This window comes from Lygodium microphyllum, chromosome 12 (assembly GCF_053477565.2).
Source record: "Lygodium microphyllum isolate KBCC chromosome 12, Lygodium_microphyllum_v1.1.10, whole genome shotgun sequence".
Taxonomy (NCBI): domain Eukaryota; kingdom Viridiplantae; phylum Streptophyta; class Polypodiopsida; order Schizaeales; family Lygodiaceae; genus Lygodium; species Lygodium microphyllum.
In genome coordinates this window covers 55,227,668-55,245,374 of record NC_141146.1, presented here as the reverse complement: position 1 = coordinate 55,245,374, position 17,707 = coordinate 55,227,668, and the positions used below count along the sequence as shown (strand labels likewise).

The window sequence follows — 17,707 nt, the reverse complement described above, 5'->3', positions numbered from 1 at the left end:
TAGTGTCTTCTATAATGATAGAGGTGCTAAATCATTTTGCTCTATACAAGGAAGAGCATGGATACTCCGTCCCCAATGGTAGAGGTGCTAAATAATTTTCCTCTATGCGAGCCTCGAGGAAGACCATGGATATCCTTGATACCGAATACTCCGTCCCCAATGGGTCCAGATGTAGTGATTTAACTGGTATAGTGTCTGTTTGCCTAACTTGGACATCGTTCTCCAGGGCTCTCGGAAACCCGGCGGAGAGATAGAAAGCAATGATTGAAACCTTAGGGCGTGAAGACAAAACTAGCAGGAAGCGGCATCAATCCCTACGGCGCCATCTAGATACACATCCATATAATAGAAGGAGAGATCAGAGACACACACACACACACAGAGTGAGAGTGAGAAAGAGAGAGAGAGAGAGAGAGTGTGTGTGTGTGTGTTATGCTTATGATGAAGTTGCCGAACATGATAATGGGCTCCAGGTATAATCGCTGCGCGCTGCCATTGCAGATGTATGCACTAGTGATGGCGCTGTGTGTATTAAGCAGCCGCGGTTGGATATCGCATATCTGGGCGTATGATGTGGATATCACGGCGCTGACCCCGGCAGAGGCCCTGGGGGTGGACGAGGACACCACCTTCATGTCGATGCTCGCCACGTCGCTGCTCGGCTCCGCCATCCCGGCCTTGCTCTGGGGCAGCGTCCCCGCTGACGCTGTCACCACCATATGCAGTCAGGTGGTTCAGTACGGCCAGCTGAGCTTCTCCGTCTCCGTCTCCTATGACGGAGCCAGCTTCCCCCGTAACATGCAGGTAATCAGTCAGACAGTCACATGCGACCACCTAACCTGACAACTTACATCTTGATTAGCCTGCATGACCGGTAGAGCAATTGAGTTCCTCTAGTCCTCCTTCAGACTTTCTTTCCCTCCGGGGAAGCATACACAAACTCCCAAGGTCTTTCCATGGTTGATTGTATGCTTCCATTACTGGACGTGACTACCTCATAAGTCTTCGAGCTAAGCTTCCTTAGTAACATGGCGAGGGCATAGAGGCCCTCGTCTGAACACCGATGTGAGCTAGAAGTTCCAACCATCTAGCAAATGCTAGAAACATTAATATTAAGAACATCTAAATTGCGCAAGAAGATTTCATTCTAGCCTTTGAAGAGGTCTTCAACCACACAACCACAATTGCCATATATGTTGGACAAAGGGTCTCGTACTTCCTTCCTCAACCCAACCTAGCTAGGTCTTGTAGATGATCAAGCTATGTCAAGATCCACTAGTGTGGTGGGCCCCAACCCATTATAAACATATAAAACAAGGAACCAATTTGTTTGAAAGCAACTAGATTGTGCATCTTGTAGTGCAACTTGCTGAACAAAACAAATTGGTATTGTTTTCAAAAGGAACACCAAATGCTAACTAGCATTGGTGGTACCCATGTGCTAGAAAATGACCATCCATCTCTCCAATTTGCATAGGGAAACAAGACACTACAATAAGCATTCCTTTCAAAAGAAACGCCAAATGACTATCCCATGCCAGTTGTTAGCCATCTACCTTTGACATTATGGTTGGGCCAATTGCTCACTAGAGAAGGGTGCAATATAGATGATACTGTGATAGACAATTCAATATGCATAGAGAATGTGGACACCATTTGAACTTGCATCCATGCATTTGAACTTAGCAATGATTGAATAATGCTAGTAAACTCCATTCTCGCAGACCTGCATCCATGCATCCAATTATGGAGGGTTTATGTAGCCTTATCATGACTTTAAGATACCAAATGGATATTGGGAGAATTGGGCTCATATCACATGGGCAGGGAAAGCATTTAAAAAGAAAAATAGATGCCTAGTCTCAACATTTTGTTAGGATGCTAGAGTACAAGAGGTGAGAGTGGGTTACTAATTGCTCATGCTATGGTAGCTCTTATGTTAGCAAATTAGCTTCAAGAACTTGAGGGTTTCTTCATGGCTATTCATGTGAAGTGTCCAACCAAATGCTTTCTTATAGATATTATTAACTTTCCTTTCTTTCTGTCTTTTTCTCATGGCCATTTATTAATAGCTCATTCTTTATATTGCTCTTGGGGGCTGCATCTTATAAAAAATGTATTTTATTTAGTAAAGTCTAGATGATTATATTTATAAAATGGATTTTTTAATTGCAATTTGAAAAGACTATGTAAGTTTAATAAAGTAAAAGGGGACACTTTATGGATTTATACCATGTAAAGAAAGGGCATTTCTTAATACCCATTGCAGTACCCACGTTGTATAGATGATTTCCTATGGGGGGAAGATATTGCTACAACAAGGAGTGGATGAGGCACTTTCCTTGCATGATTTACTTCTTCATTCATGGCCCCTTGTGAAATTGGTTATGTTTGCAAATGGATCATACCGTCTGGAGTTGCATGACATCATAATTTTCAAATTATTAGGATACAAATATGTAGGGCATGTATATGTACACATTCTTCAACAAAGTGGATGGTTAAATTCTAAGAGAGAAATGCAAATAAACACAAAATCTCCAATGGAACTGGTATTTACTACAATATTATCATTAAAATTATCTAAAAAATTGTATAGCTTGGATATAAGGGATTTATGCACATACTCTTGTATGCACATGTTTAACCTTTAATTTAGGCTTGTTTAATTAAGGCTAGTTTTTTTAATGGAAAATTTTATCTGGAAGTTTGAACAAATTTAAACTCTTCTGTTATAAAATAGCTAAATGAGCTTAAAATATTCTCTCATAGACAATGATAGCACCTTTCTTAGGAGCCTCTATGGAGACCTTGTTTTTCTTATCAATGAACCTTGTAGTAAGCTAGAATAACTTAAAATAATCTCCTTAAAAATACCTTAGTTTTAATATTTTAAAGAAACCACTTTTTGAGTTAGATGAGAAAGAAAAATATATCTTGCTACCATCAATGCAACTTAGGAGTTGGTGGTTACAGTGCTTCCATTACCAAGTTTGGTTTTTATATTCCTAACTAAGCACCCTAAAAAATGAGTTTTCATGTTATCTTTGTGGTTTAAAGTTGAGTATTCATTGGTCATATCTCCAACATGGCCATTCGATTGTCAAATTATCTCACCTCATATCTAGGCTCAATCATAATGTGGATTTTAAAATTTGGTTGCTTGATTTTTAGATAAATGCACTTGGAGGTTGTGGTGCCACAACTGATGGAAGCGATGGAGTAGAAGCTGTCCTTGTAGATGATGATGGTTCCTTTAGTGCTGTAAATACTAAACACCTTGCTAACAATTTTTTTCTACTAATTGTTCATCTTAAAACTCTAGATATATTACTATGAGTGATACCTTCTTACATGATATTTCTAGCTTGTTTGCCCGCAAGGGTCGAAAGATAGTGGATGCTTCCTCTTTGACACTAGTGATGACATCAACACATTCTATACTGAAGCATGGAATGCACTACACCCGAATTCTAATACCATGCACATGCATGAGTTACCCCAAACACGTAAACTTCTTGGAAATTGTTTTACAGAAGGAACATCAAGTGGTAAATGTACCTCTTTCTCAGAACCTTTCAAACTCATATAAATGGTACTTTAGAAGTGCAAAAATTCTATTAATTTATTTAAGTTTTAATAATTATCAATTTAAACCTTCCAAACTAATGATATTTTTAAATATAATATATTAACTTCTAAAGTGAATCACTTGGAAAAACAAACCCAAAACTTTTGGAAACAAGACAACTATAGAGTTAAGAAGTTCCATATCATTAGAAGTTTTTATGGATCTTTAGTTTCACATTCATGGACTATTGTACATTTGGATGTTTTTTGGATTCCTTGGAATGAAAGGAAGATTAAATATGAGTACTTGTAAGTTTCATAATATGTATTTAAAACTTCACAAAATATATTCATTGTTAATGCAGGAGCATATGCAGGTGCCATTGGTGGGCTTATAGCTAGCATATTCTTTTGTGAGGGAGGAATTAATATCGCATGTGATGCAGCTCTCGTGCTCGCTGGTGCCGGTGCTGGTGCTGGTGTGGGTGTTTTAACTACTTGTGCAGGCTCTGGTCGTGCTAATAGTGGTTGCTTCCCTGGCAAGTCTTATTTACACAAGTGATGTAACATCTTATCAAATTGCCTAGGGAGCTCACTTTGAAATATCTAACATAGTGTATGTGTGCAATAGTAAGCATTTTATTCACTAGTGGAGTTACAAAAAGAACATGTGGATAGGGGCTCGATAGGGCATATAAGGGGTTTATGAAAACCTAGAAATACATCTTGCATGCACACGTGGGATATGTGGCTCTAACGTAATGAACCCCTAGTGTAAAATTTTTCTTATCATGTTTCTTGAATTTTTCTTCCAGGTAACGCCCTTGTTAAAACTTATTCAGGAGATGTTTTACCCATGTCCCACTTAAAAATTGGAGACAAGGTGAATAATGCTCTATATCTTTACAAATAGCTCACATTGAGTCAAAAGTGAATATGGAAATTTTGTGGTTTCTCTTTCTCATCAATATATTTCTTGATTTTGAAAATTATTTTGATTATAGATTGGTGTGAGAAGCAAGACACATGGTGAAATCACATATAGTGATGTTTATGCTTTTGGACATGCTGAATCCAATGTCACATTCCTTTTTTTTGAGCTTACGCTACATGGTCCTCATGGATATACAACATCCCCAAATGCATCATTTAAGAGACTAAAGCTCACAGGAGATCATTTTGCCCCCGTGCTACTTTACAAATATAATAAGGGTTTTCTTTCTACCCTAATGAAATTTATCATGACATAGCTTTCAAGTATTGTTAGTGATTTTGGCTCATTTTAACTTAGGATCAACTAATTATGATATGTTTACACAGCTCCATTGCTTGGGCCCACATGGAATTGATCAATTCTATCCTTTTGCTTTCTAGGGAGCACCAATATTGTCTACAAAAGAGCAAGGGACATTTCTATTGGTGATAAAATGCTAGTAGCATTGAAACATGATATTATTGATGATAGTCCATCAATAAAAATGGTTGCTTTTGATGTTATAGGTTAGTACAACCTTTCAACAATATGATTTCTATTTTGAAGCTTACATTAGACCTTGATCTTGATTTCCTCAAAAAGTAGAACTTTTTTGTTGACACTGCTAAGTCTTGCAGATGTTCATTTGACAAAGGAAATTGGCATTTATAACCCCTTTACCCTTGATGGTGACATAATTGTGGATGACATTGTTGTTTCCATGCATAGTGGTTGGTTTCTTGATAATATTTTTGATGCAATGGGAATGAGTTGGATGCTTCCATTTACTTATCAGGCTAGTAATCTATGTCACATTATGAACATCTTTTATGGTTTTAAAATGATGTTCACTCAATATCTTCTCATACTTTCAATTCTTGCAGGTACTATTATCTCCAGTGCGTTCATTATATAAAAACCTTGGTCTAGATTCTTACAGAAACTTGTACATGATTTTGGATAGGAATATTAACATATCCCACCAAACTACTTTGCATGGCATACATTTCCTTTTCATAATGTCCATAGGAGCATTTCTTTTATCTCTCTTAATCACAAATATCCTCAAGAAAAAAATGACAAATTTGAGTACGAAAATGAGATCCAATAAGGTTAATTGTCCTAGTGAAACATGCTTTGGCATGGCATGCATTTATACTTGAGATATATCCCCTGTTGTGAGCCACCTAAAGGTTCATCATATTCTTTACAACATGTTATAAGCCTACTTTCTACTTCTCCAAACATTAGTCTTCTATATGTCAGTTAATTAAAACAAAAGAAAGATGTAAGAACTATTATATGTACCTTATACAATTATTAAATTAGAGTGGACATATTATGAAGAGACATGGCTAAATTTCTATCATTTTTTTACACTTCCATTTCCTAATAGAAATAAAAAGATGTTAAATTGTGCTATGTGTCTCACTTGATTGTTTGAAGCATGGCATGCTTGCCTTTGAGGTGTGTAGCTTTCAAGAGTGTTTCACATAGAGTGGGAAAAGCTACATGGTATGGAAAATTCCAAATTGCAAAGATCAATAGTTTTTGTAATGTGTTTGCCTAATATAATGAGATTAGGAAAGGGATAATAGGGCCTAACATGTATGCTTTGAATATGGTTGGCCCAACTAACTAAGGCACATATTCTTATTCTATGATAAAAATTGATATTGACATGGTGATAGTGTTCAAATATATTGGACTATTTTGGCAACTCTTGACTCAATCTAGTAATAAATATCTAGAAAGGGTGGTGTTTTAAAACATCATTGGAACTCCTTTCAATCAATCTCAAATATTGATTTTGGGTTTCACTCCTCCACATAAAGTCTTCCCAAGCAAGAAGATCACATAGAACATGTAAATAAAAAAAAAATGAGAAATGAAAACTAAATTTCATAAAATGTGAATAAATTTACATTTGAGCTTCGTGGTCAATTACTTTGGCATAATGTCTCTATAACGTGTCCACTAGAATCATCCAGGACACGTCTTAGCAGTCCATCGGAAAGGATGTCTAGAAAGCTCTGCCTGGCATTCCCATGGAATGTTATGGGACTTGCGATCTAGGTCTTCCCACGTTTGCCACGTAGCGGAAGTATCCTGGCCGTTCCCACTTAGGATCGACCTGAATTTGGGTTTTCCTGTTTGGTCATTAGCTAACAGCAACTAGCGTCAGACCCGAGCGAACTACTTTATGCAGAAACGCCAGGTCCGAAGCGGATTCACGATGGACTTGGTTCAAGGAGAATGGGAAACGAGAGGGATGCAAAAGTCAACCTCTCTACCATAAGGCATAGTCCCATTCCGTTCCCCTAAAACAGCGTAAATCGGGTAAAACATAATTCTAGGTCATTGCTTTCGATGATCCTCCCGCTGTTCTTCGAGATTTTTGAGAAAAGTTCCCAGCTAACCGGGACCACCCAACCATAGGACGGACCCATGGCCCATCCTCCGCACTTTCCTCAGTTTGTTTTAGTTATGTAATTATCTAACACATTAATTTGACATATAACAACCAGCTTCTTTAATTACTCCTGTTAAGCACTGGTTTCTTCACGTAATCTTATCACGTGACATCGAAAAACAATATCAGACAAATTCTTTATTATCATTTCATCATTTTATCTTTGAAATACAAGGAGTTCCGCCCGTAGGCTTGTCCATAATCTGCCTGAAGGCTATCCAGTAATCCGCCAGGGATCACTATTCCAAGATTCCGCCCGTAAACTAGTATGCGGGCCTCGAGATCCAATCCCGAGTCACGTTAGCCTCTTGTGCAAGACTCGGAAGGCGAGGGATTTACAGCCAGAGCCCCCCCTGGCACCCAAGCGTCCTCCTGCTCCAAGTAGAGCTCAACGGAAAGACCTCTCGCGGCGGGTTCAGTCCATGTTCCCGGCGCGGTCAACAACCCCCTTGGTTAGGGTCAGGCAGGCAGTCGGGGGTAACTGAAGCTACCTCTCCCTTCAGGCCTTCAACCTGAAGCATTAGATATCATTTCATCCTTTAGTTCTTTGAGCAAACAATGCAAACAGTGCTTTCTAAACTGTTACAAGCACAATCAATTCCAGTGGTCGTTTATTTGGCCAACTGTCAAGGAGTGAATCCTTCTCTCCGAATGCATCCAGCATTCGATCCGGGATCAATTGCGACTTGGCAAGATCCCCAAGGGTTTGTTTGTTCACCCTTTTGTCCTTGGGTTAGGGCCGTACCCTGTTAACCCAACTTAACCAATACCTTAGGCTTTATTAACAGTAAATCCTGGCAACCATGTCACTTTAATTTATTGATTGATCATTTGCTTCCAAGCAAATACCTAACTTCCCTTTACTTGGCAATTTTTCCCAAGAAATGTGATATAACAGGATGACTACTCATCCTCTTGCAAGTTAAACTTGCGCAAGAACTTGCCAACCTCATTTCAAGAAATGGCAAAACTCTCTTGTGAACAAACCACAAGTCTATGCGACGTTGCAACTTATTGCACAAGTGTCGCATCTATTCCATGAGATCATTTCACCCATTGAACGGTGTTGTTTTGGTCACGGAATTATCTCCAGACGAGAAGCAGGGTTTAGGGTGTCTTCTTACCCAACCCATTCCTAATTACATTAGGCCGACCATGGTCCTAGGAATTCCAACTCAATCCGAGTTTCATCATTTGAATGAGTGACCCTTAGGGTAGAAACCTTAGATCGTTTCTTGCAAGCCCGTCCAATTGCCCCTACATTCCGTGAATGTGGGTGGGACCTTTGGGTATGAGGGTTTCGACTTGGCAACAAGTGTGAAACTAGGTCAAGTCCTTAACGTGCTAAACCCTAGTTAGCACTTGGAGTATTTATTGTATCGATTGAACCATCCTATGCGAATACTTTGCGGTTTAAGTGATTTAGGTATTAGAGTTTACTTGTCTTGCGATAAGGACGAACCATTCCTAGAGATGTTTACTTGATTTAAAAGGGGAAAACTAGTTGCATTTTGTCACAATTTACGTGAGCACACGATTCATTGCTTCTACGTATGACTAGATTCACAATCCCTAACTTTTCTTGTTAAGGCCAAAAGGCATGTAAAATTTCGGCATAACTTCCATTGATCCTACTAGGACTTGCATTCATGAATCATGCTCGCAATTCTTTTTCTAATCTTTTTAAGATTTCATGCTTAATGAACCATGCAACCTTTCCTTAACTACATCTCTTGATGAATGAAATTCATGCCAATTGAAGCTAGAGTTAACCTATTTAATGCAACCCTTAGAATTATCTCCACGCTTTGCTATTTCCTACGGGTGATAACGACTTCCTTAATGAGTCATTACCAAGAAGATTTGTCTAAAAATGTGACATGCCATTAATCTTTCCATGCCCAGTAAAAGATGTACCTCAATAATTTCAACCTTGTAATGAGGCAGTAGTTGTCCTAGGCTCGTCACTTTTGAATGCACGAAAGGAAACTTACTGGTAAGGTCCTAAAAATGCATAGACACCTTATGTTCTTTTCATTCATTCCATTGAACGTACCAATGACCAAGTTTCATATCTTGAGCTAATTCTAGTAAATGTTCAATAGCCAATTCATTTTCCAACTGCATTTAACTTGACTAGTTGAATTTGAACATGCATGAGTGCTTCCTAATCCATGAAGTTATCGTGACTAATTCAATACTTTTGTGTGGAATCCAAATAGATAAAACCTAGACTTGTGGACTCCGGGAAATATCCACGTAAATACTAGGAGAAGATCCTCCCGCTGGCGCGCCTTGTGACTTTTTAGGGCCATCGTAGGCATGATTTCGGCTTGTGGTTTGCCTTCGCGGTCTATCAATTTTTCTCATCTTGGTATGCAGCCTTATGATCTTTGCCTTTCTCCATCGTACATAGGAGATTCCTTCGCGGGACTTTAGATGAACGGTGCTTGCAGAAAAGGGGCTTTATGAGCTTCTTAGGAAGAAACCGGGGTGGTGGCTAGGAATGGGTTTACGGATGGCTTGTGGGCTTTGAAGCCTATTTGCGGAGAGGCTCTTACGATGGGTCTCGCAGAAAGGGAGCTTTATAAGCTTCTTCTTCTTCTCTTCAAAATTCCGAGGCTAGGAATGGGCTTGTGGGTGATTGGTGGAAGGGCTTGTAGACTTTCCCTTCTTCTCTTCAAAGTCCGGGCTAGGGGGGGGGGCTTGTAGGAGTTACAATGGGAAGGATGGATTTAAATTCCAGAGGGTAGAGTGGACTTAAAGAAGATTCAATGGGGAAGGGGTTTAAAACCTGGCTAATATGGCTTTATGTGAGTCCACGAGAAGGGCTTTAGAAGAAAGCTGGGGGATAAAGTGGAATTACGAAGATTCAAGGGAAAAATGGCTTAAAACCGTCTAGTGTGGGAATCCATGGAAGGGTAAAATAGTTTTGTGGAATGCAAGGGGAGCAAGGCTTAAATCCCCGGGTTTGAAAAAAAACCACTTGAGAAGGTAATTACAAAAGGTCCACGGGAAGGGGGTTTAAATGGACCACGGGAAGGGGGTTTAAATGGACCACGGGAAGGGAGTTTAAATGAACCACGGGAAGGGGGCTTAAAAGAAGATCCCTTAAAAGCTTCCAAGAAGCTTCTTGGAAGCTTCTGTGGTCTCAGTATTCACGTGGGGGGGGGGGGGGGGGGGGAAGAGGGGGATGGCTATAGTCGACAACTATTGGTGGGCAGGAGGCGAAATATGGGAGCAGCGAATCTTCAGGAGATTCCTCCTCCCTCTCGGCCAGCAGAGCAGCGCAGCTCTCTTCTTTCCTCATGCCCAGTAGCGTGACGCCCTCCTCCCTCATGGCTAGCAGCCGATTATCCCAGCCTACTCCTCGGCTAGTAGAGCAGCGCGGCTCTCTTCTCCCCTTCGACGGCAGCATCCCGACTCTCTTCAATCTCGTTCTTCCTTGGCTTGGCCAGCGCCCCGTCGTATCACAGCCTCTTTTTTTTTCTTATGCCTACCTTCTCCCCCCCGTCGGCATGATGACCGCCTGATGGCGGCAAGTTGGTGGCGTCCTACGGCAGCCTTCTCACGTCCCTCCTTCACACGACGTAGCACGGCCTCCTTCCTCCTCTTCACGGGCCCCTCCTTCACCACAGCCTCCTTCCTCCTCTTCACGGGCCCCTCCTTCACCGCAGCCTCCTTCCCTGGCTATCCCATACCACTTAAATAGGTGAGGGGGAGGGGGTCCTCCCTCCCCCACGCGGCATCATGCATGCCTACATTCCCTTACGAGCTCCAGCTAGATGCTAAGTCATAGCAGCTCCCCTCTCTCTCCTTTAGCACGATCGTTTGGCTGGATTTTTTTTTAAAAAAATGCCACAAATCCAAAATTTCATCTTGATTTCTTTCCAAGAGGGGGTTCACACAAGCATAAGCGCTTTCCTTGACTTTGGTCTTGTTCATGCCAATGGAGATTGTACAATTTCACTGTCCAAATATTCAATGCCGTCATTCCCTTGCATGAGCATCATACGGGTTGGAAATATTTACAACGGAAATATTACAGTCTCAAAGTTTACCAACAGAGCTTTTGACATGGAGCATTTTGTACCTTCACTCTTTTATGTTGAACATGTTGATATGTAGAGAGAAAAGACATGTAGAGATGCGGGAGAGAGAGAAGAGACACATCATGTACACTCCCAAAGATTATTTTATATATATATATATATATATATATATATATAGGTGAGACTAGTCTTGATAAGGTGAGCTATATATAGCTTAAACACCCCCACTCAAACAAAGGTCTCTAGCTATACATAAAAAAACCCTTGGAAAGCACAAGGGAAAAACCAGAGCTCGTATATAAAAATGTACAAACATAATCAAGAAGGATTATTGTGTGCATGTCAAGTGAATCCGTGCATGTGAATTGAAATTGAATATGTATGTACAAAGATAACCAAGAGGTCTAAGGTGTATGCGCATGTGTAAAGTGTATGGTGCCTAGAAGGAGTATGTACAATGGCACTACAATGTCATAGTAGATTAATTCCCAAAGATTGAAGTTGAGACAACTCCAAGTTCCGAGCAGCACAATAGAGTGAAGCATTTTTTATTGAGTCCTTTGGTAAATATATATGTAGTCATTTGATCACTTGGACAATGTTCAATCATGATTGTATCTTTCTTTACTTCATATTGAACATAATGATAATGCACTACAGTATGTTTAGACTTGTTATGTTGAACATAGTCTTTAGCAAGACTAATAACACTTTGGTTATCACGTCAAAGTGGTTTGCTAAAGAGAGGAGCATGGCCAATATTTAATAGAACTTGTTGAAGACATACTAACTCTTGAGACATGAAAGACGTAGCTACATATTTAGCCTCTGTAGTGGAAACAACAACACAACATTATTTCTTGCTAGTCCAAGAAACAAGACAAACCATTGAGAAAGAAACAATTTCCACTTGTAGAATGCATAGATAAGTGAGAACTTGCCCAATTTGAATCTGTATAATCCAAAAGGCGAAGTGAATGTAGAGAATTAGAGTTCTATTAATGTCGATAAACCAACCCAAAATCTTTAGTGCCTTTGAAATACTTAAAAACATGTTTAGCTGTAGTCCAATGTTAAAGGCATAGAGAGCTAAGATGTTGTCCAATAAAATTTGTAGTAAAAAGAATGTCAAGGTGAGAATTTAAGCTAACAAATTGAAGGCATCCAACAAGATTAGCATAAGGTTGATGTAATGCTAATTGTTCATCATTCTATAGAAAGTGAGAGTTTTTGGTAGAGCTCAAAAGACAAGGAGTACTAGCAGGAATGTGCAGAACCCAAACCAAACTTTTGAATAATATCTTCAATGAACTTTGTCAGACGTAGTAATAAAACACCCTTTTCTCAATACCATTGAATCTAAATACCAAGACATGAGTATATGTCTCCAAGATCCACCATGTCAAATGCAAAAGATAAAACCTTCTTTACTTGTTGAAGAAAGTTGAGATTGTTAGAAACAATTACGGTATCATCCACATATAGAGAAAGAATAACAAAACTATCATTGCATTTCTTCACATAAAAGCTAGGATTTGAAGAACAAGAGATAAAACCTTGTTTTGTAAGGAAGAGATCAATCTTTTGATACCAAGCTTGTGAAGATTGTTTGAGACTGTAGAGTGCTTGATGAAGTCTGCAAGTAAGATTTTTCATATGTTTGACTACAAATCCCTCTGGTTTCTCCATGTATATCCCTTCCTTTAAATCACCATTAAGAAAAGCAGTTCTCACATCCAGTTGGTGAACCTCCAAATCAAACTCATGGCAAAAACTAACAAGACCTGAATAGTGGTATTACAAACAATAGGTGAGAAGGTTTCTTAATAACCAACTCCTATGATTTGTGAGAAACCTTTGGCAGCTAGCCTTGCTTTGAATTTGTCAAATGTTCCACCTTTAGAGAGAAGAGATTCATACTCATCTTCCATGGCCTCCTACCATTGTTCCTTTTGCGGGGATGACATGGCATCACTATAAGAGACAGGGTCTTCAGAAATATTGAGAGCATTCTCAAGAATATCAACATCATAAACATGATAGGTACCATGCTCATTATCAATTGGAAAATCAACATAAAGATCAACACCAAGGTCATCATTAGTAATAATAGGTACATGTTGGGAATCCTAATTTGAAGAGTCAATATTATCCCATGAAGGAGGTTCATCATCATATAGAAAAGGAAAAGAAGTGAGTAATGAATTTGTATCATCAACCTTCTCTAGTGACCACGTCCTCCCAACATCCTCTTGAGACCATGTGCTTCCCATAAGTTGCTCATTGAAAATAGCATCACGAATTATGATTACCTTCTTGGAGGATGGATCATAAAACTTGTATCCCTTAGAAAAAATTGAATATCCAATGAAAATAACTTTCAAACCAGGAGGATCAAGCTTTCTGCGAGTCTCTTTGGGTACAGAATATAAGCAATACATCCAAAAGCCCAAAAATATGAAGTAGAAGCAGTTTCACTTGTCCAAGCATAGTAATCAATATTTTACAAGAGGGAAAAGTCATAGAAAGATGATTTTGCACAAATACTACTACTAAGATTGTTTTAGCCAGAAACATTGAGGCAAGCTAGAATGATTGAGCATACATTGCATGGCATTGAGGATAGTCATATTTTTATGTTCAACAATACCACTCTGTTGAGGAGAGTAGGGAATTGTATATTCATGATGAATACCTTGATTATTACAATACTCATCAAAATCATTTGAAATGTATTATCCACCATTATCACTGCGAAGTTCCTTGATGTAATACCAATATGAAGTTCTGTAGTTTTTTTATGTTGCTTAAAATATAATAAAGCTTCTTATTTGTGTCGCAAGAGAAAAACAGTGGTGTATCTTGAGAAGTCATCAATAAAGGTCATGAAATACGAATATTAAGATTTCGATGGACGAAAAGGTCCACAAATATTAATGTGAATAAGATCAAGCAAATCTCTGGATTTCGATGGACGAAAAGGTCCACAAATATTAATGTGAATAAGATCAAGCAAATCTCTGGAATGAGTTGTGGTGGAAATGGAAAAGGGTTTGTGAAAATGCTTTCCAAGTGCACAATATTCACAAATACCCATATGAGGACGAGCTTTGAATTCCATTCCTTGAACAAGGTCACGTCGATAAAGATCGACAAGCTTAGAAAAATGAAAGTGAACAAAGTGATGATGCCATATTTTGTTATTATGATCGCCAGGAGTCGTAACGATGTTTGCAACATCTTCATTTAAGGACAACTAAAAAAGATTACCATTGCGAGAAGGAGCGACAGCTATGGTTTGGCCGTCTTTCTCAATGCGACACTTGGTATGGTCAAAACTGACAAAGAGACCAAGATCCATAAGTGATGCCAGGAGGCATATTCCACGGTGGATTCCGTGCCACGGTGGATTCCGTGAGGTTTTACGGTGGATTCCGTAAACTTTGATGACTCGGGCTCATACACAAAGTGGATTCTTTGTACGAGAAGTTGATGGGGACGCCTGTCCTTTTCGGGCGTTTCATTAATTTAGTGTGTACATGGATGATTCCATAGCGGGTGATTCCGCAAAATGCATATTAAATTAATAAATGTTTATGAGTTTAGAGTGAGCACTCATAATAAATTAAGGTTAGGATTTATTTCTAACCAGTTGATTTATTTATGTAGCTGAAGACTGCTAGGTATTTACTTTTGTCGGTTTAATTGTATTATTTTACTAACGATTGTGAATGCTTCAGTTGATGTGTAGAGATAGCAGCAGTGGAGCAGAGGAAAGCATTGGAGGATAGCGAGTATTCAATATATGGATTATATTCCGATAGGCGCCATGCCTATATTTTGTCATGCCTATTTATTGAGGCATAGATTATTTATTATTATTTTGTATAGGCATGGGCGCACGGTTATGTTATTTCTATTTGGACATTGTATTGGGCGTGCCAGACTCTTTGGGTACCGTCCATTAGCTTTATTCCTATTTTTGTGTAAAAGCAAACTCAAAAGCTAAAAGCTTTTTATATTTTTGTAAATTGGGCTATTATTGAGCATGAAGAGGAAATATACATAAAATACATGCTTTGTGAAGCGCTCACACAAGGCATGGGGGGAGATTGCACCCAATTGGTCTCTTGCTCTTGTCGTTCATGCTTTTTACCTTGTAACTTGTGCAAAAAGTAGAGTTCATTGTTCTTGGGGACCTTCCGGCATTCACTACGCGAGCATAAAGCGTCCGATCTGCACACCACTGGTATCAGAGCAGAGCTAAGATCAAGAGCTTCCAATCGCTACCCATCTCATGCGAAGGCGGAGCTCCTCGAATGATCGGGCTCTACGGTCAATCTCGTCGCGAACCGTCGATATAGGAAGACTTCTGGCGATCAAGAACCCCTGTTTCTGTGGATCGCGAAGGACCGGGCTACAGAGGTGGAGGACCACTCTTACATCTCCTTCATCAAGTCGTGGACAACTAGAGATAAGCTTCATATTTTCCATAGCTAAAAAAGCATAAGCCTTCAAAGTTTAAAAGCTTTAGTTAATTGACTTAAGCTTTAAAAAAAAAATCGAATCGTGAAGGACAGCGGGTTGTACTGAGGGCCACAAATTGCGCCGAGAACATCCTCTTGTCCTAAAAAAAACGCGCGCTTACTGAGAAGCACTAAGCTTCTTATTTCCATAAGTCTTCTAGGGCAAATCAGTCCTGCAAGTCACAAACTCCAGGTCACACCAAAACAATCAAGTTCAGCAACAAGTATTTCCAAGTTAAGTTCTGCAAGTTCTGTAAATCGACTAAGTTCTGCAAGTCAGACTAGTCAATTGGAGTCAGAACTGACTTGTGCTCAAAACTCCTAGAAGGACTGTTCCTGCACAGAAACTCCGAACTGCAAAGTTGTTCATTGGAAGGTACTCTACCCATACGCAGGTTTACTGAAGCATTTTCAGCATACAAAGAAGGATAAAACACAGATTTTTCGAAGATTGTGAAAGCTATACCCAAAAACACATAAGCCTTGTATTCCCGAACTTGAGCTATGCTCAATCCGCTAACTTAATTTTGAGTGAGAAAGGTCTTTTTAGTTTTGCAGGATGACGGAACCACATATGGATGATCTTATGGCTGAAGGCGACCTACCTGAGCCTACGATGGAGCAAAAGCTGGACTTAATCATGATGTAATTGGAAGAAGAACGAAGGGCTAGGCAAGCATTGCAAGCTCAACTGGCAAATTTACAAAGAGCGTCTACCGACAAAGAAGAACCTCAAGCTGAAGATCTGATTCGACGTACCATCGACGCAACTCTTAAAGCTCAAACTATCCGCAAGGAATCAAAGATAAGTAAACGAAGTTTCAAATTCCGTACTTTCAATGGCATACGAGAAGGGAAAACTATTATAGCATTCATTAGTCAGTTTGATGACTATTTCCATGAAGAAACCTATGCAGAAAAAGATAAAATCAAGTGTCTCACTAATCATTTAGTAGACAGAGCATCTCTTTGGTGGACTGTAGTACGCAAGATCATAGAATGTCCTGATACTTGGGAGAATTTCAAGAAGAAGTTCATGCAGAATTTCCTTCCACCACAATTTCATGAGAAAGCTATTAAGCAATGGGATCTTCTCCAGTAATGGGATTGTGAGCCTATACCTTAGTATACAGAGCGTTTTTGGAATGCATTACTCTAGCTATGCATGCTTGAAGACGTACCGGAAGCGACACACAAGCGCAAGTATATGTCTGGACTCCTTGGGCATTACTACGCTGAAGTTAACATGTTCAAGCCTGCTACCCTTAAAGACGCCATTTCACTAGCTCACGACACTGAAGATAAGCTACGAGGTAGAGACAAACGTCCACAGCAATTCCAAGCCAATGGTAATTATGGATCTAAACAATTCAATTCCAATTTTAGAAGATTTAATCCAGGCCGTTTCTCTTCATCATCTTTCTGCAAAAATTGGGCAAAACCACCTGCATTACCATCCAATCTCAATAAAAACCCTAAGCCTATTCCACAGCCAAATCCTAATGTACCTAGACTTCCCGCCATTGCAAACAATATAACCAAAGCCAAGCCAATAGTATGCTATAAATGCCACCAGCTTGGACATCTAGCAGCAAATTGTCATTCAAAGAAGTCACCTGCTCATATCAACTACCTTGGAGCAATGGACGAAGATGAACATGAAGATATACCTGATTTCACTGAAGATGAGAGCGACACTACTACTACTTCCGATACTTTACCAGGTATGCCTACTCCACATTCTTTATTGACTATGAAATGTTTGGCGCATGGAAAGGAAAAGACTATTTTGCATGATGATGGTAGCACTCATGATTTTATTTGAACAAAATTAGTAAAGGAATTGAAGTTACAGACTGTATCTACGCATTACCGCATCAAAGCTGCATTCTTAGGTACTAGGTATAATGGTACACAGGAAGTGCAAGACATAGAGATTCAAATTGGTCAATACACTGAAAGACGAAATTTCCTAGTTGTTCCATTACAGTCGAGTGACATTATTTTAGGTATGCCTTGGCGTCACCAGCATAACCCAAATATAGACTATTCCACACACTCAATGAATATTAATTTTCAAGGAAAATCTATTACATTATATGGTATGCATGCA

At 39.4% G+C, this 17,707-nt stretch overlaps 1 protein-coding gene across 1 annotated transcript; it reads left to right on the top strand.

The window, feature by feature from the left end:
- Positions 1–456: 456 nt before the first annotated feature.
- LOC148027781 (uncharacterized) lies at positions 457–10,549 on the top strand. Its single transcript, XM_087689878.1, has 6 exons — positions 457–804; positions 3,175–3,264; positions 3,368–3,551; positions 3,936–4,109; positions 4,386–4,453; positions 10,241–10,549. Exons 1-6 carry the CDS (start codon positions 457–459, stop codon positions 10,547–10,549), a joined length of 1,173 nt encoding a protein of 390 aa, XP_087546004.1.
- Positions 10,550–17,707: the final 7,158 nt, after the last annotated feature.

Coding starts and splice junctions, on each gene's coding strand:
- LOC148027781 (XM_087689878.1), top strand. CDS start 457: ATGATAATGGGCTCCAGGTATAATCGCTGCGCGCTGCCATTGCAGATG. Junction 3,552..3,935: donor TACAGAAGGAACATCAAGTG/GTAAATGTACCT, acceptor TTGTTAATGCAG/GAGCATATGCAGGTGCCATT. Junction 4,454..10,240: donor ACTTAAAAATTGGAGACAAG/GTGAATAATGCT, acceptor ATTGGTGGGCAG/GAGGCGAAATATGGGAGCAG.